General features: G+C 29.2%; 1 protein-coding gene across 1 annotated transcript in view; it reads left to right on the plus strand.

The window, feature by feature from the left end:
• The window catches only part of Cngl (Cyclic nucleotide-gated ion channel-like), a 110,865-nt gene that overhangs the window by 44,173 nt on the left and 38,701 nt on the right, over nucleotides 1-27,991 (plus strand). The window contains exons 10-14 of the mRNA XM_065508473.1: nucleotides 20,070-20,153; nucleotides 20,584-20,737; nucleotides 20,816-21,216; nucleotides 21,299-21,622; nucleotides 25,116-25,332. Coding sequence (XP_065364545.1) covers nucleotides 20,070-20,153; nucleotides 20,584-20,737; nucleotides 20,816-21,216; nucleotides 21,299-21,622; nucleotides 25,116-25,332 — 1,180 coding nt within the window. The remainder of the gene's footprint in view (nucleotides 1-20,069; nucleotides 20,154-20,583; nucleotides 20,738-20,815; nucleotides 21,217-21,298; nucleotides 21,623-25,115; nucleotides 25,333-27,991) is intronic.

A 27,991-nucleotide genomic window follows, 5' to 3' on the forward strand; every position in this document is an offset into this window, starting at 1 on the left:
TGTGTAATTTTTTTTAAAATCGTAACACAAACGAAGAAATAGGATCATTTTAAAAATTGAACATACCCGAGGTGTCCTACTTTGGGAACCACTGGTCCCGCTTCTGGTGGGCTCATGAGGTCCAAATTCAAAACTTAAACTCGACTACACTTCCTCTTTGTGCATGTGAGAATCGGCGTAAGGGTTTAGAAGTTACTGCTGCGTTCGCAGCAGATAGGAATCTTTAAATTACCCAGGAATTTAATAGTTAAAGTTTTAACTATTTCTTTATTTCTGAGAAAACGTTTGATATATGAATTATAATATCTTGGTATGAATACTTGTTTAAAGTCATTATCATTAGAGCTTCTATCTTGCGACTTGCCTTTTAAAATCATCAGTAATCCAAAAGGGTTACACGTCCCAATCAGACGGTAAAATTAGGACGTGAAAAAAATAATCAAGTAGCTAGTTGTGTAACTAGTTGTCACCCTAAATGATAAATAAAATCACTAGTTCAGTATAGTCTCCTAAAACTGATGGGAAATGACTGTTAGGAGCAATAACTGTGTATGTGAAGTTAATCTTTCGATCTCTTATAAATCGAAATTGCAATGAAAACAAATATGAATGTTTTCGATACATTTAAAAAAACTATGAAATTGTATGAAGCAAAATGTTTTGATATAATAATTTGCAATTGCTAATAGAGAAATGAAGAAGACTTAATGCCAGTTTCTCGATATTGGAAGATGTTATTCGATAAAATTGAATGCTATTTCTATAACAAATTGGAAAAAAAGTTTGTCCAGAATATGTTTCCCATTGACGACAAAAAATTATGTTTTTATTAAAAGCTTGGATAATATGCATATAAATATGCATTTTGAAGTTAAATATAACAAAACATGCATGTGCTCCAACAAATCGTTGCCATTTTACAACAAAATGCGTGATTCGGATAGATAATAAGTCTACATTGTATTTAGACGTTCCACATAGGGGCAAAGATATGTTAAAAGGGGCGATAAATCAACCACTGGGTTTTGATATAAGTTATTGGTATCATTGAAAATGTAATTTTCTCTAGATTTCAAATATGTAAAAATATTATAACCCACCGAACAAAATAAATTGAAAAATACTGAAATAAAAAAATAAATATGCAAAAGTGCTAAGTCCATTTTATTTTGTAAAAATTTCAAAAATATTATCTCATTCAAATGGAATTGGGTACAAATATGTTACTAAATATATAATACTTGTTTTAATTATTGGTTTATTCATAAAATTTCAACCAAAATATGTAAATCACAATTTTGTAAATTAAATATTTAATAATTTTAAAAATGTATTATCACCTCGACTTTCTGATATGAAAGAGAAAATGTTCCAAGTCCCATATAAGATGCAAACGCACTTCTTCTTAACTGTGATTATTTGTCATTATAAATCTTACCAAATAATTAATAAAACTCCATTATCAGGTTTCAAAAATATTTCAAATCATGGATTTTAGACTGTTTATTTCTGAAAAGGAAAGTAATGATTAATATAAAATGAATATAAAAAAAGGAACAAAAACATGAGATTTATTGATTTTAATCCCAAATTTTAAATTAACCGGTTCGCAAAACACCGAGATTTTGAAGAAAACCCGGTTTTACGGTTATCAGGTTTATAAACACTAATTATATGTGATTTAAACAATAAAAAGTAATATAAAAAATTAAAAATACATACATAAAATACTACAATTATTCAAATATCGTCTATATCGCTTTCATCTGAAATTGTTGTATCGCAGGTTGGCACGAAAAATTCCGATGCCTCCTGTGGAAGCTCGTTTATATTTTTTTTTTGGACTTTTTCGGAGTCGTGTTGTTACAGGATCTGAATTTATGAGAAGAAAGTTGCGTTTTTAAAATTTTGCCGATATAAAAAATCAAAGATTTATAAAACAAATTTTCATACAAAATTTGTACTTAAGACTTTTGATAAAAGTCTTAAGGCCTTTTGAATAAAGGCCTAAAATTTTAAAAATTTAATAAAATCGAAAACCGCAAAAACATGTAAAAAAAATTATAATAATAGTTTGTTCGGAATTTACCAAAATTTAAGTTCGTGCATTCATAATTTCTTTAAAAAAAGATCACAAAGCAGTTTACAACAACATATATCAATATTATTAATACAAAAAACTATTTTATTCAATAATGAATAAGATATTTTAATAATGAAATATACACCTTAATATTCCACTTTTAATAGATATAATACTAGTTGACCCGCCCGGCTTCGCCCGGTAGCATTTACTAATGTTAGTTCTTCAAGTTTCTCCAACCCACATCTTCTTGTTCTTATTTATTTAACAGATTTATAAAACAAATTTTCATACAAAATTTGTACTTAAGACTTTTGATAAAAGTCTTAAGGCCTTTTGAATAAAGGCCTAAAATTTTAAAAATTTAATAAAATCGAAAACCGCAAAAACATGTAAAAAAAATTATAATAATAGTTTGTTCGGAATTTACCAAAATTTAAGTTCGTGCATTCATAATTTCTTTAAAAAAAGATCACAAAGCAGTTTACAACAACATATATCAATATTATTAATACAAAAAACTATTTTATTCAATAATGAATAAGATATTTTAATAATGAAATATACACCTTAATATTCCACTTTTAATAGATATAATACTAGTTGACCCGCCCGGCTTCGCCCGGTAGCATTTACTAATGTTAGTTCTTCAAGTTTCTCCAACCCACATCTTCTTGTTCTTATTTATTTGCAAATAAAATATAAAAATTTGTACTGCATACTTTACGGAGCTTTTTATTACAGTTGACTGGACTCAAAAAAAAAAAAATTCCGAGTTTTACCCGGAATTTTTTAATTTTTTTTCTTTACAAACCATCTCCCGAACATTTTGAATCGAATAAAAAAAATCAGCCAAATCGCTCCAGCCGTTCTCACGTGATGCCATGTCTGTCTGTCTGTCTGTCTGTCTGTCTGTCTGTCTGTCTGTCTGTCTGTCTGTCTGTCTGTCTGTCTGTCTGTCTGTCTGTCTGTCTGTCTGTCTGTCTGTCTGTCTGTCTGTCTGTCTGTCTGTCTGTCTGTCTGTCTGTCTGTCTGTCTGTCTGTCTGTCTGTCTGTCTGTCTGTCTGTCTGTCTGTCTGTCTGTCTGTCTGTCTGTCTGTCTGTCTGTCTGTCTGTCTGTCTGTCTGTCTGTCCGTCCGTCTGTCTGTCTGTTGAAATCAATTTTCTGAAGGCCCCAGATATCTCCGGGATCCAAATCTTCAACAATTCTGTCAGACATACTTTCGAGAATTTTGCTATTTAAAATCAGCAAAATCCGTCCATAAATAACGGAGATATAAGCAAAAATCCGAGACAACCTCTGAAAATTTCATCAAAAAACGCAATGTATTGCATGCTTTGACAAAAAAGCAACAAAACGTATGTTTTTGGATGTGCATGCTTTGAGTATTTTGTTTTTCTTTTGTGTTTTGTTTCTTTTGGCGTTGTTGTTTTTTTTACAATTAAACGTATGTTTGGATGTGTGTTGGTTTCATTGGCTTGCGTATTTTGTTTTTGTTTTTTCTTTTGGTGTTTTGTTTCGTTTGGCGTTGTTGTTGTTTTTTGTGTTCGTGATAAATTTAGGATGCTGTACGTGGGCAATGTACATACATATATACTATTTATAAAAAATAATAATGCATCCACAACAAAGGTGAAGGGTATATAAGATTCGGCATAGCCGAATATAGCACACTTACTTGTTTTTATTACGTTTGGCCTGCTGCTACTCTTAAACCAAAGCTTTGAAAAAAAATGTTCTGAACAAACTATATGTAGAAAAGTGTCCTCTTTCCAATGACATATCATTTGTTTTGTAAAACGCATTTTTCATTTATCGCCACAAGTCACCATATAACTGCCCCTATGTGCGTTCTACAAATTCCTTTCGATGTGATCAAAAATAATTTTTTTATGCTCGTTAAAGTGCATTTTAAGGTAGCTAAGTCAGTTCCGGATTTATTTAAAAAAAATTGTAGATTAAAACAAAGTACAGCTAACTTTTCCTCGGGATCATAAATTCATTAGTTTAAAAAATTCGTGAAATAAAATTTGAATACATTTCAAGTCTCAAGGTTCATTAAATTGAAAATTAATGAAAGTATCATTCGAAGAAATAAAAATTAACACTTCTGTTACCATTTTTTTTATGAGTTTTTTTAAAACACAAAAATTTGCTATTTTTAACTCCGAAATTACAGAGCTGATGAAAACCCAATATATAAACGGATTAAAAGTTATGTAAATTTATGTGCTGTTTTTCTATAGCGAACGAGTACTTTGAGTGGAAATTTAACATGTGTTTTGTTATTGTAACAAAAACAAAATACGTGTAAAACGTCCACTCAAAACGCTCATTCGCTATAGAAAAACAGCACATTAAACTTTTCTAAGTTTATTTTAATAATATCAGACTAACCCTTTTTGAGTTATCATAAATTATGTGGAGAAACATCTAAAAATATTCACAATTTTATAAAAAAAATTTAAAAAAAATACTTCTCCATAGAATTTAAAATTTGGGCCATATTTGTACTACTGGAACCACAATACATCAAAATTGTGTAATAGTTTAAAAAGTCTATAAAATAACATTTTCTTCATCTCCAGTAAAAAAAAATAAAAGGGACTATAGATAAGTTTGTCATTCCAAAAAAGTATATATTTTATAGATCCTTATGAAATTCAAAGTCGATTGAGCTATGACCGTCTGTCTATCCATCTAGAGAGTAAAACACTCTCACGTTTAAAATACACAAACAAACTTAGTAGGATTTCAAAAAAATTTGTATTATTATTGTTATTGAAAAACAGCACAATTGGGATGAAATTTACATAGAAATCACGTTAAAATATTTAATAACGATCGGCCCATAATAGGTCATATCTTCCATATAAGTCCCACATCCTAAAACTACATTAACGCATATAAAAATTGATATCGATAAAAAAATATATTCCATGTTAACCAATTATTAACATTATATGTACATATAAAATAATACCTAACATTTTACCAATCCTCATAATCGGATATTTAAGTGTTTATACCAATGTAATTTATATAATTCTAATCATATTTAGGTAGAGGGTATTTAAGATTCGGCATTGCTGAATATCGTACTCTATCTTGCTAAATTAGTGATATTTTCGGACAACATATTTGTATTGAGACTGTCCACTCAAATTTAACAACCAAATTCTTAATAGCGGTCTCAGAAGGACGATTATGTTGTCCGAAAATATCACGAAAATTACGAAATGTAACTTTAACAGAACCACCATTTTCATAGTTTATTTTAATTGTTTTAATGCGATTTTCGAGCGAAATTGAATTCATTGTAACAATTGCCAATGCATCTACTACGAAGAACTTCGTTCTCAGTGAAAGTGATTTATAAATCACTGTTCTTTTAAACATTGATCGTGATCACGCTTTGTCTATGTTAAGCAAAATAACAATTATGTTAAGAAGAATACATTATTATGTATTCTTTTCATTATTATTTTCATACTTAAATCTGTTCTTATGTTTACCAAAAACTAATATATGCTGATTTAAACTTCGCTTTACCAAATGTTTTTTTATGTACATGGTTTATCATTACCCACGAACGAAATTTTAAAAAAATCTAAACAAACTTTATAAATAGTTTAAAATGTTTCTATTAAATTCTATAGAACTCTAAAATTTGTTCAGTGAGTAAAAATTTCATTTAAATCGAAACAAAATTAAAAAAAATATTAAACCAATAAAAACGAAGTGGTCACCCGGGAGGGTATTGGTAAAGCGAAGGTTAAAATCGTCTATTAAAAAACATAGGAAAATAACAGAATTAAGCATATGCAACAAAATTTTAAGAGAACTAACTGATATGTTACTTAACCCTCTAACCGGCCAATTTTATTTCGTGGTAAAATAATATACCAGGTTATTGTTTGAAAAAAAAAATAAATACGTTGGAATAAAAACAAACAAAAGTCAAGTGCACGTTCTTGTTTATCACAACAAGTAAATTGTTTGTCTCTTTACACATATTTACCGTTATAACGGGAAAAATAACCAAATAAAGCAGCATTACATACATTTAACTTACCCGCCTAAAGGCAGCCTTGTCGGTTAGAGGGTTATCATTTTAGTTTATACACTGTGTTGGAGATATAGCTATGGAGCGGATTTTCTTGCATTTAAGGCTTAAATTTTAACCCTCCGTTAGTCGCAACTGATCTGGTTGATACAGGAAAACATTTTTTTATTGTAATTTTTTTAAACACCCTAAGTTTTAAGCTATTTTTTAATAAAAATATATTTTTACTGAAATTTAATTTTTATTATTCTTCCAAATATTGTTTTTATGTTTTCGAAATAAAAAGTTTTTTTTTTTTTTTTTTTCATCATTTATTTATTGTATCTTCATTATTTAATGAACTAACAATAAGTGGTTCAAATCTTATATCTAATATTATTATTTAATTAGTCCAGCCAGTGCCGGACGAAACAATTTTGTGTTCATGGTTGTTATAAAAAGTGAAGAGAATATTTTCAAACGCGACTTTCTTTTATTGATATCAATTTGATACATTGCGACTAGTCTCGATTGAAAATGATTGCGACTAACGGAGGGTTAAGTATAAATAAAATTATGCGCCTAAAAATATGCAGTAACTGTTGCCAGTGAATGTTGAATAATACAAAATAACGTCATTTAATAGTTTGTTGAAATACATAAAAGAACGACATTAAAAGTACAGGTAAGCCTCCATTTATGCGATACTTTATTTACGCGAATTCGATATAACACGAACTCAAATTAGCAACCATTTTTTCAAATAAGCGACTTTTTTTACACGATTTTTATATAACGCGGCAACAAACAACAAGAAACGAAAAAAACACAAGCTAATAACAGATTTTTATGATTTTTTTTTTATCTCTTTTATGTATTAGAATATTTTATTTTTTTTAAGTGACATTTTTTCCTTAATATTCGATAAGAAATAATTTTTTTAGTTGAGTGTTTTTCCACTCTTTTGTTTTAAGTAAGTTTTTTAAAGTACAAATAAAATAAGTTTACTTAAAGTATATATCGTCGTCTTAAATGCAAACGGACGAATCTACATTTTTATTGTTTTTTGCCGGATATGTTATAAAATCAATAATAATAAAGTATTCTTGGCAATTGTTCAATCAATCAAAAACTCGATTTTGAATTTTTGTGTAGATACGTCCACTTTCATTTAAGGTGACGATATGTATGTACATTAGAGTGACAATCAGTTGTATGGAAAAAAAATTTTGTTAAAATTTTGAAGAGTGCCGGGTGGAATATTGTGACACTAGGCCTAAATGTTAAGTGCTGAAAATTTGAGCCAAATCGATCAACGATTTCTGGACGCGCATCGAGGTCAAAGTTCAGATATATGCAAAATTTTACTGTTAATATGGAATAAATAGGTGAAACTCGTTAACTTTCTGCATTGTTTTCTAGAAATATGTAAATTTATTTATATTAATGAATATTACATTAAAAAAAAAATTTTGGAAATTAACCCTGTATCTCCTTTGGTTCAAAATGACCCAAAAACTGTATTATCGCCAAAATTAGAGAAAAATGCAAATTTTTCAGTTTTTGAAAAAATTATGCTACTAAATAAATACTTTTGCAATTGAATGCAAAAGAATCGAACTATGTACGTAATTATCGTTGTAATGAGATATAAATGACAAAATTTGATTAAAAAATTTTAAAGTTATTACAAATTCGCCAGACCATTAACGTGTTTCAGGCCACTTGAACAAAAAAATTTAGGAAAAAAATTAAGATATTTCGAGAAAAATTAAAATAAAAGCTCATTTTTACTTAAAATATGTCCATATTTACTTGTATATGAGTTTTTGTCTTCGTAGGATACCGTTAACCTATTCGCAGGTATGGCCAAAAAAAAAATGAATGAGTCTAATTTCCTTACTGTTATAAATTTTAAGTAAAACTTATTCATAATATTATAGTCCTTGTAATTTTAAATATGTTCTGAAAGTTTTACTAAAATCGGAAAACGATAACCTTTTAATCGTGAAGGTCAAAGGTCAAATTTTTCAATATTTGGAATTTCTAATGAAAAGATAGCGAAATGTTATATATTTTTGGGCCGATTTTAATGCAACTTAAGGAAAATATAACATAAAGTCCAGAATTTAAAATAACAGCACAAAAATGGAAATTAACCCTTAGCAGCACTTGGGGTCCAAATTACCCTCAACTTTTAAAATCACGAAAAACATAACCATTTTGACCCAAGTAACTGTACCAAATTTTGTTTCTTACTTGAGCCGAAAAAAATGTTGAGCAGGCGCATTAATTTCAATACAAGAATAAAAAGTCAACATATCAATAACTCATGAAAGCAAATGTGCAATTGTCGTTTCAAACAAATTGTAAAATGTACGACAAATCAATTTTATCATACCTTCAATAGTTTCTGAAAAAAGACACTGGTCCACATTAGACGCATAGTCCACAATACCCGAAGTTACTCTAGATCTATATATCAAATAAAGAAAGAAGTGTTTAAAAATCATGGCTGAGTCCAAAGTTATATTCATTTGAATTTAAAAAAATTAAAAAAGGCGATTTTTTGCAATTTTTTTTTGGGAAAAAAGTACTTTTATTCTTTTTAAGTTATCTAAAAAATTTCTAAGAGGATGTATAATGAATTTGTACTTTTTGAAAAGCTAACTTTACGCCAAATATTTTAAATGTAAAAAACATTTATAATTTTTGATACGGACGGGATCAGGTCCATTAAAAAAATGCCTATTTTTTATGTAAAATTCAACATTAGGGCAAAAATTCTCAAATCGCATACTCGATATAAAAATATAGTAACCTATTTTAGATGGCCCAATAAGTTCTTAATTATTTTGTAAAGGGTTCCGATAACCCCGCCACTGGTATGGATATTGTAGCCAAAAAACGAAAAAATCACATTTTTGGTATTTTTCAAGATTTTTTGGGAATTGCGGGATACTTGATAACAAATTTCGAAATTTGTTTTTATTTTTTCCAATTTGAATAGAAAAATCTACATAACTGGGAAATTTTATTAAAAAATATTCATAAATAAAAATTTTATTTCAATTTGAAAAATTTGTATCTATGCAAAATTCAATAAAAAGCATTTTTTGTCATATTTTTCAAAAAAGTATTCCATGAATTTTTTAATTGTCAAAATATATATAATTTTTTGAAAAGTAGACAAAATCCTCTATCCATTGATATATAACATGTCTACCTTATGTTTTTTACGTGTCAAATAAATTAGGGAAAACTAAACAACTCGCTGAGAATTTACCTAACATAGAAATTCATAAAAAAGCATGTTGCCTACATAACAATATTTTTATGAATGTAAATAATATGACAAAAAATTTGAATTTTGCATAGATATAAATTTTTCAAATTGAAATAAAATTTTTATTTATGAATATTTTTTAATGAAATTTCACAGTTATGTAGATTTTTCTATTTAAAATGCAAAAATGAAAACAAATTTTGAAATTTGTTATCAAGTATCTCGCAATTCCTAAAAAAATCTTGAAAAATCCCAAAAATGGGATTTTTTTCGTTTTTTGGCTATAATATCCATACCAGGGGCGGGGTTATCGGAACCCTTTACAAGATAATTAAGAACTTATTGGGCCATCTAAAATAGGTTACTATATTTTGATATCGGATATGCGATTTGAGAATTTTTGCCCTAAAGTTGAATTTTACATAAAAAATAGGCATTTTTTGAACGGACCTGCTCCCGTCGGTATCAAAAATTATAAGTGTTTTTTTCCTTTTAAAATATTTGGCGTAAAGTTAGCTTTTCAAAAAGTACAAATTCATTATACATCCTCTTAGAAATTTTTTAGATAACTTAAAAAGAATAAAAGTACTTTTTTCCCAAAAAAATTGCCTTATTTCATTTTTTTAAATTCAAATGAATACAACTTTGGACTCAGCCATGATTTTTAAACACTTCTTTCTTTATTTGATATATAGATCTATTGTTAATCCTATAAAAGAAAAATGGCTAAAATCGGAGAATATTTGAAACCGCGGTCACCAAAAAACTGGAGTAGGGTGGGTAAAAATGTTGAAAATTAAATTTTCAAATGTAGGAGATTCTATATGTGTAATTTTTTTTAAAATCGTAACACAAACGAAGAAATAGGATCATTTTAAAAATTGAACATACCCGAGGTGTCCTACTTTGGGAACCACTGGTCCCGCTTCTGGTGGGCTCATGAGGTCCAAATTCAAAACTTAAACTCGACTACACTTCCTCTTTGTGCATGTGAGAATCGGCGTAAGGGTTTAGAAGTTACTGCTGCGTTCGCAGCAGATAGGAATCTTTAAATTACCCAGGAATTTAATAGTTAAAGTTTTAACTATTTCTTTATTTCTGAGAAAACGTTTGATATATGAATTATAATATCTTGGTATGAATACTTGTTTAAAGTCATTATCATTAGAGCTTCTATCTTGCGACTTGCCTTTTAAAATCATCAGTAATCCAAAAGGGTTACACGTCCCAATCAGACGGTAAAATTAGGACGTGAAAAAAATAATCAAGTAGCTAGTTGTGTAACTAGTTGTCACCCTAAATGATAAATAAAATCACTAGTTCAGTATAGTCTCCTAAAACTGATGGGAAATGACTGTTAGGAGCAATAACTGTGTATGTGAAGTTAATCTTTCGATCTCTTATAAATCGAAATTGCAATGAAAACAAATATGAATGTTTTCGATACATTTAAAAAAACTATGAAATTGTATGAAGCAAAATGTTTTGATATAATAATTTGCAATTGCTAATAGAGAAATGAAGAAGACTTAATGCCAGTTTCTCGATATTGGAAGATGTTATTCGATAAAATTGAATGCTATTTCTATAACAAATTGGAAAAAAAGTTTGTCCAGAATATGTTTCCCATTGACGACAAAAAATTATGTTTTTATTAAAAGCTTGGATAATATGCATATAAATATGCATTTTGAAGTTAAATATAACAAAACATGCATGTGCTCCAACAAATCGTTGCCATTTTACAACAAAATGCGTGATTCGGATAGATAATAAGTCTACATTGTATTTAGACGTTCCACATAGGGGCAAAGATATGTTAAAAGGGGCGATAAATCAACCACTGGGTTTTGATATAAGTTATTGGTATCATTGAAAATGTAATTTTCTCTAGATTTCAAATATGTAAAAATATTATAACCCACCGAACAAAATAAATTGAAAAATACTGAAATAAAAAAATAAATATGCAAAAGTGCTAAGTCCATTTTATTTTGTAAAAATTTCAAAAATATTATCTTATTCAAATGGAATTGGGTACAAATATGTTACTAAATATATAATACTTGTTTTAATTATTGGTTTATTCATAAAATTTCAACCAAAATATGTAAATCACAATTTTTTAAATTAAATATTTAATAATTTTAAAAATGTATTATCACCTCGACTTTCTGATATGAAAGAGAAAATGTTCCAAGTCCCATATAAGATGCAAACGCACTTCTTCTTAACTGTGATTATTTGTCATTATAAATCTTACCAAATAATTAATAAAACTCCATTATCAGGTTTCAAAAATATTTCAAATCATGGATTTTAGACTGTTTATTTCTGAAAAGGAAAGTAATGATTAATATAAAATGAATATAAAAAAAGGAACAAAAACATGAGATTTATTGATTTTAATCCCAAATTTTAAATTAACCGGTTCGCAAAACACCGAGATTTTGAAGAAAACCCGGTTTTACGGTTATCAGGTTTATAAACACTAATTATATGTGATTTAAACAATAAAAAGTAATATAAAAAATTAAAAATACATACATAAAATACTACAATTATTCAAATATCGTCTATATCGCTTTCATCTGAAATTGTTGTATCGCAGGTTGGCACGAAAAATTCCGATGCCTCCTGTGGAAGCTCGTTTATATTTTTTTTTTGGACTTTTTCGGAGTCGTGTTGTTACAGGATCTGAATTTATGAGAAGAAAGTTGCGTTTTTAAAATTTTGCCGATATAAAAAATCAAAGATTTATAAAACAAATTTTCATACAAAATTTGTACTTAAGACTTTTGATAAAAGTCTTAAGGCCTTTTGAATAAAGGCCTAAAATTTTAAAAATTTAATAAAATCGAAAACCGCAAAAACATGTAAAAAAAATTATAATAATAGTTTGTTCGGAATTTACCAAAATTTAAGTTCGTGCATTCATAATTTCTTTAAAAAAAGATCACAAAGCAGTTTACAACAACATATATCAATATTATTAATACAAAAAACTATTTTATTCAATAATGAATAAGATATTTTAATAATGAAATATACACCTTAATATTCCACTTTTAATAGATATAATACTAGTTGACCCGCCCGGCTTCGCCCGGTAGCATTTACTAATGTTAGTTCTTCAAGTTTCTCCAACCCACATCTTCTTGTTCTTATTTATTTGCAAATAAAATATAAAAATTTGTACTGCATACTTTACGGAGCTTTTTATTACAGTTGACTGGACTCAAAAAAAAAAAAATTCCGAGTTTTACCCGGAATTTTTTAATTTTTTTTCTTTACAAACCATCTCCCGAACATTTTGAATCGAATAAAAAAAATCAGCCAAATCGCTCCAGCCGTTCTCACGTGATGCCATGTCTGTCTGTCTGTCTGTCTGTCTGTCTGTCTGTCTGTCTGTCTGTCTGTCTGTCTGTCTGTCTGTCTGTCTGTCTGTCTGTCTGTCTGTCTGTCTGTCTGTCTGTCTGTCTGTCTGTCTGTCTGTCTGTCTGTCTGTCTGTCTGTCTGTCTGTCTGTCTGTCTGTCTGTCTGTCTGTCTGTCTGTCTGTCTGTCTGTCTGTCTGTCTGTCTGTCTGTCTGTCTGTCTGTCTGTCTGTCTGTCTGTCTGTCTGTCTGTCTGTCCGTCCGTCTGTCTGTCTGTTGAAATCAATTTTCTGAAGGCCCCAGATATCTCCGGGATCCAAATCTTCAACAATTCTGTCAGACATACTTTCGAGAATTTTGCTATTTAAAATCAGCAAAATCCGTCCATAAATAACGGAGATATAAGCAAAAATCCGAGACAACCTCTGAAAATTTCATCAAAAAACGCAATGTATTGCATGCTTTGACAAAAAAGCAACAAAACGTATGTTTTTGGATGTGCATGCTTTGAGTATTTTGTTTTTCTTTTGTGTTTTGTTTCTTTTGGCGTTGTTGTTTTTTTTACAATTAAACGTATGTTTGGATGTGTGTTGGTTTCATTGGCTTGCGTATTTTGTTTTTGTTTTTTCTTTTGGTGTTTTGTTTCGTTTGGCGTTGTTGTTGTTTTTTGTGTTCGTGATAAATTTAGGATGCTGTACGTGGGCAATGTACATACATATATACTATTTATAAAAAATAATAATGCATCCACAACAAAGGTGAAGGGTATATAAGATTCGGCATAGCCGAATATAGCACACTTACTTGTTTTTATTACGTTTGGCCTGCTGCTACTCTTAAACCAAAGCTTTGAAAAAAAATGTTCTGAACAAACTATATGTAGAAAAGTGTCCTCTTTCCAATGACATATCATTTGTTTTGTAAAACGCATTTTTCATTTATCGCCACAAGTCACCATATAACTGCCCCTATGTGCGTTCTACAAATTCCTTTCGATGTGATCAAAAATAATTTTTTTATGCTCGTTAAAGTGCATTTTAAGGTAGCTAAGTCAGTTCCGGATTTATTTAAAAAAAATTGTAGATTAAAACAAAGTACAGCTAACTTTTCCTCGGGATCATAAATTCATTAGTTTAAAAAATTCGTGAAATAAAATTTGAATACATTTCAAGTCTCAAGGTTCATTAAATTGAAAATTAATGAAAGTATCATTCGAAGAAATAAAAATTAACACTTCTGTTACCATTTTTTTTATGAGTTTTTTTAAAACACAAAAATTTGCTATTTTTAACTCCGAAATTACAGAGCTGATGAAAACCCAATATATAAACGGATTAAAAGTTATGTAAATTTATGTGCTGTTTTTCTATAGCGAACGAGTACTTTGAGTGGAAATTTAACATGTGTTTTGTTATTGTAACAAAAACAAAATACGTGTAAAACGTCCACTCAAAACGCTCATTCGCTATAGAAAAACAGCACATTAAACTTTTCTAAGTTTATTTTAATAATATCAGACTAACCCTTTTTGAGTTATCATAAATTATGTGGAGAAACATCTAAAAATATTCACAATTTTATAAAAAAAATTTAAAAAAAATACTTCTCCATAGAATTTAAAATTTGGGCCATATTTGTACTACTGGAACCACAATACATCAAAATTGTGTAATAGTTTAAAAAGTCTATAAAATAACATTTTCTTCATCTCCAGTAAAAAAAAATAAAAGGGACTATAGATAAGTTTGTCATTCCAAAAAAGTATATATTTTATAGATCCTTATGAAATTCAAAGTCGATTGAGCTATGACCGTCTGTCTATCCATCTAGAGAGTAAAACACTCTCACGTTTAAAATACACAAACAAACTTAGTAGGATTTCAAAAAAATTTGTATTATTATTGTTATTGAAAAACAGCACAATTGGGATGAAATTTACATAGAAATCACGTTAAAATATTTAATAACGATCGGCCCATAATAGGTCATATCTTCCATATAAGTCCCACATCCTAAAACTACATTAACGCATATAAAAATTGATATCGATAAAAAAATATATTCCATGTTAACCAATTATTAACATTATATGTACATATAAAATAATACCTAACATTTTACCAATCCTCATAATCGGATATTTAAGTGTTTATACCAATGTAATTTATATAATTCTAATCATATTTAGGTAGAGGGTATTTAAGATTCGGCATTGCTGAATATCGTACTCTATCTTGCTAAATTAGTGATATTTTCGGACAACATATTTGTATTGAGACTGTCCACTCAAATTTAACAACCAAATTCTTAATAGCGGTCTCAGAAGGACGATTATGTTGTCCGAAAATATCACGAAAATTACGAAATGTAACTTTAACAGAACCACCATTTTCATAGTTTATTTTAATTGTTTTAATGCGATTTTCGAGCGAAATTGAATTCATTGTAACAATTGCCAATGCATCTACTACGAAGAACTTCGTTCTCAGTGAAAGTGATTTATAAATCACTGTTCTTTTAAACATTGATCGTGATCACGCTTTGTCTATGTTAAGCAAAATAACAATTATGTTAAGAAGAATACATTATTATGTATTCTTTTCATTATTATTTTCATACTTAAATCTGTTCTTATGTTTACCAAAAACTAATATATGCTGATTTAAACTTCGCTTTACCAAATGTTTTTTTATGTACATGGTTTATCATTACCCACGAACGAAATTTTAAAAAAATCTAAACAAACTTTATAAATAGTTTAAAATGTTTCTATTAAATTCTATAGAACTCTAAAATTTGTTCAGTGAGTAAAAATTTCATTTAAATCGAAACAAAATTAAAAAAAATATTAAACCAATAAAAACGAAGTGGTCACCCGGGAGGGTATTGGTAAAGCGAAGGTTAAAATCGTCTATTAAAAAACATAGGAAAATAACAGAATTAAGCATATGCAACAAAATTTTAAGAGAACTAACTGATATGTTACTTAACCCTCTAACCGGCCAATTTTATTTCGTGGTAAAATAATATACCAGGTTATTGTTTGAAAAAAAAAATAAATACGTTGGAATAAAAACAAACAAAAGTCAAGTGCACGTTCTTGTTTATCACAACAAGTAAATTGTTTGTCTCTTTACACATATTTACCGTTATAACGGGAAAAATAACCAAATAAAGCAGCATTACATACATTTAACTTACCCGCCTAAAGGCAGCCTTGTCGGTTAGAGGGTTATCATTTTAGTTTATACACTGTGTTGGAGATATAGCTATGGAGCGGATTTTCTTGCATTTAAGGCTTAAATTTTAACCCTCCGTTAGTCGCAACTGATCTGGTTGATACAGGAAAACATTTTTTTATTGTAATTTTTTTAAACACCCTAAGTTTTAAGCTATTTTTTAATAAAAATATATTTTTACTGAAATTTAATTTTTATTATTCTTCCAAATATTGTTTTTATGTTTTCGAAATAAAAAGTTTTTTTTTTTTTTTTTTTCATCATTTATTTATTGTATCTTCATTATTTAATGAACTAACAATAAGTGGTTCAAATCTTATATCTAATATTATTATTTAATTAGTCCAGCCAGTGCCGGACGAAACAATTTTGTGTTCATGGTTGTTATAAAAAGTGAAGAGAATATTTTCAAACGCGACTTTCTTTTATTGATATCAATTTGATACATTGCGACTAGTCTCGATTGAAAATGATTGCGACTAACGGAGGGTTAAGTATAAATAAAATTATGCGCCTAAAAATATGCAGTAACTGTTGCCAGTGAATGTTGAATAATACAAAATAACGTCATTTAATAGTTTGTTGAAATACATAAAAGAACGACATTAAAAGTACAGGTAAGCCTCCATTTATGCGATACTTTATTTACGCGAATTCGATATAACACGAACTCAAATTAGCAACCATTTTTTCAAATAAGCGACTTTTTTTACACGATTTTTATATAACGCGGCAACAAACAACAAGAAACGAAAAAAACACAAGCTAATAACAGATTTTTATGATTTTTTTTTTATCTCTTTTATGTATTAGAATATTTTATTTTTTTTAAGTGACATTTTTTCCTTAATATTCGATAAGAAATAATTTTTTTAGTTGAGTGTTTTTCCACTCTTTTGTTTTAAGTAAGTTTTTTAAAGTACAAATAAAATAAGTTTACTTAAAGTATATATCGTCGTCTTAAATGCAAACGGACGAATCTACATTTTTATTGTTTTTTGCCGGATATGTTATAAAATCAATAATAATAAAGTATTCTTGGCAATTGTTCAATCAATCAAAAACTCGATTTTGAATTTTTGTGTAGATACGTCCACTTTCATTTAAGGTGACGATATGTATGTACATTAGAGTGACAATCAGTTGTATGGAAAAAAAATTTTGTTAAAATTTTGAAGAGTGCCGGGTGGAATATTGTGACACTAGGCCTAAATGTTAAGTGCTGAAAATTTGAGCCAAATCGATCAACGATTTCTGGACGCGCATCGAGGTCAAAGTTCAGATATATGCAAAATTTTACTGTTAATATGGAATAAATAGGTGAAACTCGTTAACTTTCTGCATTGTTTTCTAGAAATATGTAAATTTATTTATATTAATGAATATTACATTAAAAAAAAAATTTTGGAAATTAACCCTGTATCTCCTTTGGTTCAAAATGACCCAAAAACTGTATTATCGCCAAAATTAGAGAAAAATGCAAATTTTTCAGTTTTTGAAAAAATTATGCTACTAAATAAATACTTTTGCAATTGAATGCAAAAGAATCGAACTATGTACGTAATTATCGTTGTAATGAGATATAAATGACAAAATTTGATTAAAAAATTTTAAAGTTATTACAAATTCGCCAGACCATTAACGTGTTTCAGGCCACTTGAACAAAAAAATTTAGGAAAAAAATTAAGATATTTCGAGAAAAATTAAAATAAAAGCTCATTTTTACTTAAAATATGTCCATATTTACTTGTATATGAGTTTTTGTCTTCGTAGGATACCGTTAACCTATTCGCAGGTATGGCCAAAAAAAAAATGAATGAGTCTAATTTCCTTACTGTTATAAATTTTAAGTGAAACTTATTCATAATATTATAGTCCTTGTAATTTTAAATATGTTCTGAAAGTTTTACTAAAATCGGAAAACGATAACCTTTTAATCGTGAAGGTCAAAGGTCAAATTTTTCAATATTTGGAATTTCTAATGAAAAGATAGCGAAATGTTATATATTTTTGGGCCGATTTTAATGCAACTTAAGGAAAATATAACATAAAGTCCAGAATTTAAAATAACAGCACAAAAATGGAAATTAACCCTTAGCAGCACTTGGGGTCCAAATTACCCTCAACTTTTAAAATCACGAAAAACATAACCATTTTGACCCAAGTCCTTTTAAAGGTTAAAATCCATTTTTTCACTATTGTTGTAAATGCTAGACCCCAATATATATTTTTCTCAAGTTTCATGAAAATCGGCACAAAAATATATAACATTTCGCTATCTTTTCATTAGAAATTCCAAATATTGAAAAATTTTACCTTTGGCCTTCACGATTCAAAGGTTATCGTTTTCCGATTTTAGTAAAACTTTCAGAACATATTTAAAATTACAAGGACTATAATATTATGAATAGGTTTTACTTAAAATTTATAACAGTAAGGAAATTATTCGCCTAAATATGGACAAAAAATTAGTTTTTCTTGAAAAACACAAAATTTAAATCGCAGTTACGGAAAAACTGTAAGAGGTATTGACATAATTTTTTCATATTTTTATTCCCCATTTTAATCTCAATAAACCCCAATGTGATGATCGAAAAAATCTAAAATTTGTTTAACAAAATTTTTAAAAATTTGAAAATGGAGTTTTGAAACAGCCGTTAAAAAAAATTTTTTTTTTGGCCATACCTGTGAATAGGTTAACGGTATCCTACGAAGACAAAAACTCATATACAAGTAAATACGGACATATTTTAAGTAAAAATGAGCTTTTATTTTAATTTTTCTCGAAATATCTTAATTTTTTTCCTAAATTTTTTTGTTCAAGTGGCCTGAAACACGTTAATGGTCTGGCGAATTTGTAATAACTTTAAAATTTTTTAATCAAATTTTGTCATTTATATCTCATTACAACGATAATTACGTACATAGTTCGATTCTTTTGCATTCAATTGCAAAAGTATTTATTTAGTAGCATAATTTTTTCAAAAACTGAAAAATTTGCATTTTTCTCTAATTTTGGCGATAATACAGTTTTTGGGTCATTTTGAACCAAAGGAGATACAGGGTTAATTTCCAAAATTTTTTTTTTAATGTAATATTCATTAATATAAATAAATTTACATATTTCTAGAAAACAATGCAGAAAGTTAACGAGTTTCACCTATTTATTCCATATTAACAGTAAAATTTTGCATATATCTGAACTTTGACCTCGATGTGCGTCCAGAAATCGTTGCCCGATTTGGCTCAAATTTTCAGCACTTAACATTTAGGCCTAGTGTCACAATATTCCACCCGGCACTCTTTGAAATCTAAAAAAAAAAATCGGCTGTCACTCTAATGTACATGTTTTTTTAGATCCCAATTTATTTTTTGTTATGTGACTGATGTATTGTTTTAGGCGAAATAAAAAATGATTGGCCCCACAAAAGCATTTCCTTCTAAATTAGAACCTCGTTTTACGCGAATTTGATTTACACGCTATTTTTTGGGCCCAACAAACCGCATAAATGGAGGCCTACCTGTACCTGTTACTTTCTCCAGAACGACATTTACAGTATGTTGAAAAATGTGAAAGAACGATATTAAAAGTACCTGTTACTATATTTGTTCCAGTGATTTTTCAAAAACTTTACCAGTGAATATTGAAAAAAACTATCATTCTTGTTGAAAACCCCGTATAATACATAGGTACATAGTAACTATAGTACAGCCGCGGATCCAGCAGAATCTTTTGGGGGGAAGGAAATCCTAAAATGAACATTTCTTTTAAATTTATCTTTCCTTTTTTATATTTCTTCAAAATTTTCGTTTTTGGTCGTGCAGGAATTTTCTTTTTTCAACCTCCTGGATCCGCGCTCTCTATAGTAGGTATAAATAATATTAGTTCAGATAACTATTGGAGAGAATGCAAATTATGGTTGATTTATAATATACTTGTATACTATGTACATTGTATTTGTATATTTTTCTTTTGTATTACAACTACAATTTTAATCATATTTTTTTTGTACGGATTTATTTTAAAATTAAAATTAAAGAATCAATTTTTCGGTGGACGGCCCAAGATCAATTCCTAGGCGTGGAATTAAATCCAGATTACTTCAATTTGGTTCAAATTACGGGTATGCAAATGATTTATTGTACATTCAAACATACATAAACTTCCTTGGAATAAATATCAATATGCGTTAGGGCTGTCCGCCATTAATCGGGATCCATAAAGTATTTGTAACTAAGTGTAATATTAATAAAGGTTTAGAGGTCTGGACCGCCGCAAAACATTAACATACATACATACATATGTACATCAAAGTTTTCGAAAAGTACTGAGACAGCCTTTAACAATTAATGATATTAATTTCAATGGATTCATTTCAATTTATTTACTGAATATATACACTTGTATTTGTTTGAGTTATTTTATTATTTCAATTTAATTTAAAATGTTTGCTAAGAGCAGTTCAAGTTTTCGAAAACTTTGATATAATCACAAATAAATTCTCTAGAGCCTAGTTAGACTGAGGTACTCATTTACTATTTTTCTGTTTGCAGATACATTTTCACCATTGTCAGCTATTTGATTGGCGTTTTTATATTTGCAACAATTGTTGGTCAAGTTGGAAATGTAATTACCAATCGTAACGCGAATCGTTTGGAGTTTGAGCGACTCTTAGATGGTGCTAAAACCTATATGAGACATCACAAGGTTTGAAAATACATACAAACATATAATCAATGCATTCAAAATTGATTTTGCTTTAAATGATTTTATTGTATAATTTAGGTGCCTGGAGGAATGAAACGCCGTGTCTTACGGTGGTATGATTACAGCTGGTCAAGGGGGCGTATACAAGGCGGCGGTGATATAAACACAGCTTTGGGTCTATTGCCGGATAAATTGAAAACTGAACTGGCATTGCATGTGAATTTGAGTGTTTTGAAAAAGGTAACAATATTCCAAGAGTGTCAACCGGAATTCCTTCACGATTTGGTGTTGAAAATGAAGGCGTACATATTTACACCGGGCGACTCGATATGTCGCAAAGGAGAGGTTGCTCGTGAAATGTTTATAATAGCAGATGGCATTTTAGAAGTTTTAAGCGAGACCGGAAAAGTGCTTACTACCATGAAAGCTGGTGATTTTTTTGGTGAAATTGGTATACTCAACTTGGATGGTTTAAACAAGTATGATTCGAAAAACAAATCTAAATGCATACTATGTATGTATATAGTTATAAATATAAATCATAATATTTTTGACTTTTAGACGCACCGCTGACGTTCGATCGGTTGGCTATTCCGAACTGTTTTCGTTATCGCGCGAAGATGTGCTGGCCGCAATGAAAGATTACCCCGAAGCACAGGAGATCCTACAGACTCTTGGTAGAAAGCGTCTCATGGAAGTAAGGTGTGTCAACAAAAAATATGCTAAGGCACAGGCCGATAAAGATGCGGAAAAACACCCAGGGGCCCACCATCATCACGGTCACGTGAATCAGAGTGACAGCAGTGAAAATAGTGCCTCGAAGAAAATTGTCGATAAATTGCGACATGATGTTAAGGGGTTCCGAAGTGTTCTTAAAAAATCACGGTATTTTGTAGCAGGCTTAAAATATGCTGTCGACTTTAGCTGTTTGAGTCAAATGATTTAAATTTCAAGCTTTCCTCAAGGCAATTTATCCAATCCGGAACTCTTGTAACTCATTTTGAGTTTAACACATTTCCAAACTTTCATATTTCTTAAATTATATTATCACAAAACCTTTGAATTCTTTCAATAGAAAGCACTCTGTTGCAATATATGAAATTTGATAAACGAAAAATAAGCTGTATTTATTAATAATAAATTATAGACTATCGAGTTCACTTGCATTTAGCAAGTTAGGACTTCATAATCGTAAGGGGCAGATAATTAATGTAGACAGCGTATTTTAAGTCTCAATAAATCTCTCAAATACAATGATTTTCTCAAAAATATGCGAATTAGAAAATACATTATATCAGGAACACACGCAGTAAGGATAATTATCAAATCAATTTTACGAAATAAAACGCTTTAAAAATCTAGAAACAAGTTAAATGTTAATTATTGTTTAAGTTGAATTTTTTATGCAAATTTTGCGTATAAATATATGACTTTAAATGCCATTAACAATAAAAACTTAACTTAATGGATAGATTGTTATGATTTTCTATAACAAAATTATCACGAATTCGTCTGATATATTAGTATCGTTGGATTGAAAATAATTTAAAAAATAGTTTATTGTTTATTTATCTATTGGAAATAAACTATTAGAAAACGAATGATGAAAAATTTTGCAAAATCGGATAAAGTTTAGTGGTTGAACATTTTAAGTTTTCTATATTTGGTGAAAGTAGCAATAAGGTTGTTCACGGTTGCCTGGTTATCGAATTATTTGCTTATTTCAACAACAACAACAACGAACTTTGCCCAACCCAAACCTGCTTATTTCTCTAAATACTTTAGAATAGTGATAGCGTCCAGAAATAAAAATAAATTTAAGGAGACCTTTTTCATCTTAAGCAAAAATTTAATATAAACCGATTAACCGGTTTTTTTGAAGACAATAAGAAAAACCACACTTTTTCGGTTAAACCGGAAATCGGTTTTTTAAATTAGCCGGTTTTTTGGACACTCTACGTGATAGCTTAGTATACACAACATGCAACTTATTGGAGTATATTCCTTGGCGAAACTCACCAAATATCTGAATAAAGTTACCGACGCCCTGCCGTATTAGGACAATGAATGTACTTCTGTAATTTCTTTAAAAAAAACACGTTCGGTAATTTTATTAACAGTACCACCCACCATCTCCATATATTGTGGCAATTTTTCGTGCTGAAGCACTCTACAACGACGCACAGTGGTTTAAAAACTTTTTTTTTGGAAATAATTCGGTATCTTGGGAACTATTTGAGATATTGTTACGAAATTTCACATAGTTTGAGCTGAGGTGTTTTCGAGTTGATTCATTGTTCAGCTTCCTAGCGCTAATGGGGACCAGTACGTAGCCCCTCAAAATTGGTCACATCGGGTCTCAAATTTTTTAAAAAATCCATTTATCATCCGAATGAGTTGAAATTTTGAATATAAATAGTACTTGAGAAGATCTATTAGTTGAAGAGATATTCAGGTTTATTGATTTATTTTTTTAATTATGCTCGATCTTTTTATGGTTTTTTGGATATGGCGGGCCTACGGAGGGTCAAAATTTATTTTTGAAATACCAGCTATATTGGCGATAAAATTCTAAAAATGGATTTTTGTAGGATTTTTAAAAAAAAATTAGACCCGAGGTGACCAACTTTGAGGAGCTACGTACTGGCCCCCATTAGTGCTAGGAAATTGAACAGAAGTCAACTCGAAAACACCTCAGCTCAAACCATGTGAAATTTCGTAACAATATCTCCAATGGTTCCCAAGATACCGAATTATTTCCAAAAAAAAAGTTTCTAAACCACTGTGCGACGGCATAAAGTTATAATAACATAACATATATGTAGACATGTATTTTATATTTACTTACATAAATACAAAAACTATTTGTAAATGTATTTTTTCAACATTAAGCTTTTTAAATTTCAAATAAAATATGCAACCTATAAACTTTATCCGATTTTGCTCAGATTTTTAGTACTTGGTTTTACATGACTGAGAACAATTTTTAGGGAACATGAAAATACGAAAAAGTCCAATATAAGGCCCACTCTAATTCACTTAGACGTTCTGTTCTGTAAATGCATAGTGAGGTATGTATATTAGAGAGTAATACCTTACAAGAAAAAAAAGTGCGCCGTACATCCCCTAATATAATGTAGTTCTGCAAGGAGTTACAAACAAATTTTTTTTATTTTTTTTTTGCCGGACGTACATTTACAGTCGGATCTTAAAGTATGATACTTATATCAATGTTTTTGTCTCAGGAAGACCAATGTTTTGCTCTAAGGGCTATTGACCTCAAGTATTCCGTTCTAGTATTTATCCACCAGATCTGTGTTCCTACCACCCTAATGTACAACCCGAATGTCAGAATATTGAAGTCCGCAAGAAATCATTAAACTTTTGCTAACTTTAAAATTTAATTATACCAAAAGATCAACAAGTAAGAAAGTATGATTATAAACGAGAAGATGATTATAAACAGTTCGCTTTTAAAATGTATATGGGAGCTATGACTATTTTACTTGAATACCAACATTTTTAAGATATCTCGTTAAAATTATTTTCAGAAGTGGGCTACATATGGGAGCTATGACTAATTATGGACCGATAGTTATAAAATTTGGGGAAATGACTTTTGTATATATATAGTTATAACTTTTTTGTATTAAATTTTATTGGAATACCGACATTTTATAGAGATTTATGTTAGTTAAAGTGGGTATTATATGGGAGCTATGACTAATTACACAGGGCAACAAAATCGAAAAAAAATTTAGAGGCTTTTTAAACCACTACACAATTTTGATGTATTGTGGTTCCAGTAATACAAGTTTTTTTTTTGTAAAATTGTAATTTTTTGTAAACGTTTCTCCACATAATTTATGATAATTCAAACAGGGTTAGTCCGATATTATTAAAATAAAAAAAATGTTTGCAACTGCCTTGCAGAACTACATTATATTAGGGGGTGTACGGGGAAATTTGTTTTGAGGTACGGTCTAATGTATATATTAGATATATATACGTATAATCTTTGAGCTCTGAAAATTTTTGTATGTTTGAAAAATAATTAATAATTCAAGATTTTTTATTATTATTATTAGTAATTTTTGTTTCTAGTTTTCTCTAAAACTAAAACAGTGACTCACTGAAACCTTAATATGTAAAAGATTCGAATAAAAATTAATGTTCAAAGAATATTATTTAGCAACCAAAAAATGTACTGAATATTTTGTAAAAAGGACCCATTCAAACATTTTCAGTTTACAGAACACGACGGCATGAATCAAAGAAAATGTTAATAGACGTTATTTAATTTCAAAATATATATACTTTAGTTTAGAAAAGGCATGTTTCAAATGTGTGTAAAATGTTTCTTCTAATATTTAAATAGGACAACGCGAAGAAGCGACGAATCCTTAGAAATGCAGCCGTTGCACAGTACGTCTCCTAAAAACGGTAAATCAATGTTAAAGCGAATGTCCCGAGTACGATCGGATGAAAAAGAAGAAACAGCTGAAGAAAAAGAAGAATTACACGACAAGTCTCCAAGTCCAATTGGAGCGGGCTTGCCACTTTTACAGAGATTGCGTCTGCTCAAAGAAAAACAGGTCAGTATTAAGCATTAATTTTTTATAGTTCGATCTTTATTTTTTGGTAATGAATGCTTTATGTAAATAGTTTTAATGTTTGTGTGTTTATGTAATCCTTATTAATTATTTTATTGTTAAAAAAAATCCTGTATATATAATATATATATTGATTGGACATATACTATAAACTTATACACGCCACAGAGAAAAAACACTAACACTTCCCCAAAAATTGTGAACTTTTACAGATTCTTCAAGTTATAGACATTTGAATCTTCAGAACAATACCAAATATATTTTTTTTTGATAGCTAACTCTTTGATCAGATCGTTTTCATGAGAGGACAACGAGAAGTACATTATTTATTGGTCGTCACGAAAAACTCAAGTACAGCTAACATAAAACATATTTATAAAAAAAAATCTGCACTAGTTAATAGGGGTCCTCATGTAAACGCTTACAATGCCTTACAACGTGTTTATACAATTTAGAAAAACTTTTTAATACTTTTGTTGTATTTATTTTTAATTGACAATTTTATCAATTAGAAACAGTCAATTGTTTAAAATTGTACAAAATTTAAAAAAGGTGGTTTCATGAAACGCATCGTGTAAATATGCATAAATGGGAAACTTAATCGTTTAACGGCCATTTTCACAATGTACGATTAAAAGTTAACGTGAACTAATATGAAATTCACAATGTACGATTAATTCTTAACTGACACTATTTAACAACAAAGTTGCTGTTAAATATAACCGAATAAATTTCGCCGGTTAGCATCTTAATTGTAAGAAAGAACATGGAAAAACATTTATATTTCTGTAATATTTATAATTTTTAAAAGTGTAAAGCGAAGAAAAGTAAATTTTGCACGGGGTGATCCATATACCACCCGGATATTGCACTTACAAACCAAACAACAAATGTGCACTTTGAACTTTGTTGGTTTTCAGTAATTGTTGTTCAGTTTGTTCTGTAAATTTTACAGTTAGGTACCTTAATATTTTTGAGTTTTATACGTTTTTTTATTATACCACTAAGAAAACACAAATTATTATTTTTTATGCCGTCTTTTAGACAATTTTCGTATCCGATGTCGGTACAATGTTCGTATCCGATGTCGGTACGACATTGTACCGAAATTTGTTGGAGTGGTTGTCAAGAAATCGTAACTCTTTGCCTGGGGAAATTCGTAATTTTTTTTGGTGTTGTCGAACAGAATTCTGTAAGAGTTTTGAGGTAAATTCCTAGAGAATTTCGAAAGGAATTTTAGACATATCTGAATGATATCGTACAAAAGTCTGACAAACCATCCATTCTTGTTAAAACATTTTAATAGAGGTCTGAACCAACATCATCAAATGGTCTTATTATTTCGACCATTATTTCATTTTTTTTAGTAATATTTTAAAAATAATAATAACCCCAAAGAGTATTTAAAAAAATATTGAATGAATGAACATAGGTTTTTGTATAAAAAATCATTTTATTTTTCAACATACAATTTGTTTAACGTTTCTCCAATATTTTATTTCTTCCAAAAAATAAGATTTCTTGAGATCATCAAAATAGGTACATATTTGTTTGTAAGATGATTTCATCTTTGAAGTTAAATGTCTTTCTGCCGGACCATTTCTTCAGGTTTGGAAACAAGAAAAAGTCACTCGGGGCTAAATCCGGAGAATAGGGCGAAAGAGGGAGCATTTCGTAGCCTATTTCATGGATTTTAGCCATGTATGTTCCACAATCTCTAGCACTTTCAATCTCCGATCGGCCAACACCATATCGTGTTTTTTCCAGAACATTCGGCCTCTTCCGTGCTTGTACGGCCACAACGAAATTCAGTAAATCACTTTTTACCATTGGAATTGGTGGTGTAGAGTTCCATAGTATTTATCAAGCTTAGTCTTGGTTTGAGTGATGTTTTTTTTTTTTTTTTTTTTTTTTCGAAATTCACTTTTTTCCATTTCCTCCTCAAGACACGCGGTAGTCTGCAATCAATGGCTGTCAACCACACACTAAATAACGCAACTTGTTAAAATTTTGACAGGAGGAATGTTGCCGTTTCAGTTAAGAGACGGAAAATTCAAAAAGTATAAAAAAAACAAATTTTTAAAATTTTGTTTTTGCTTTCCGCATATATATCACTTTGGTGACGTGATTTACAAAATTAGGGCCTAAAATTGGTTAAAACATGTTAAAGTAGATACAAAATTGACATATTTTAAGAAATATTAAAATAAAAGCTAATTTTAACTTAACATCCATATTTACTTGAATATAACTGTTTGTCTTCGTAGAATACCGTTAACCTATTCGCAGGTATGACCAAAAAAAAATATTTTTTTTAACGGCAGCTTCAAAACTCCATTTTCAAATTTTAAAATTAATAATTTTGTTAAACAAATTTGATCATCGCGTTGGGAGTTATTGAGAATATAATATGAAATAAAAATATGACAAAATTTTGACAATAACTGAGATTTTCGAGAAAAACTAATTATTTGGCTATATTTTGGCGAATGAGCTCAATTTCCTTACTGTTATGAATTTTAAATAAAACCTATTCAGAATATTCTAGTCCAGGTAATTCTAAATATATTCTGACTCATTACGTACAAAAAGGGGTTTTCCCGAAAAAAGGAAAGCAAAATATTCAAACCAGCTAAACAAG

Source organism: Calliphora vicina, chromosome 4, assembly GCF_958450345.1.
Source record: "Calliphora vicina chromosome 4, idCalVici1.1, whole genome shotgun sequence".
NCBI lineage: Eukaryota > Metazoa > Arthropoda > Insecta > Diptera > Calliphoridae > Calliphora > Calliphora vicina.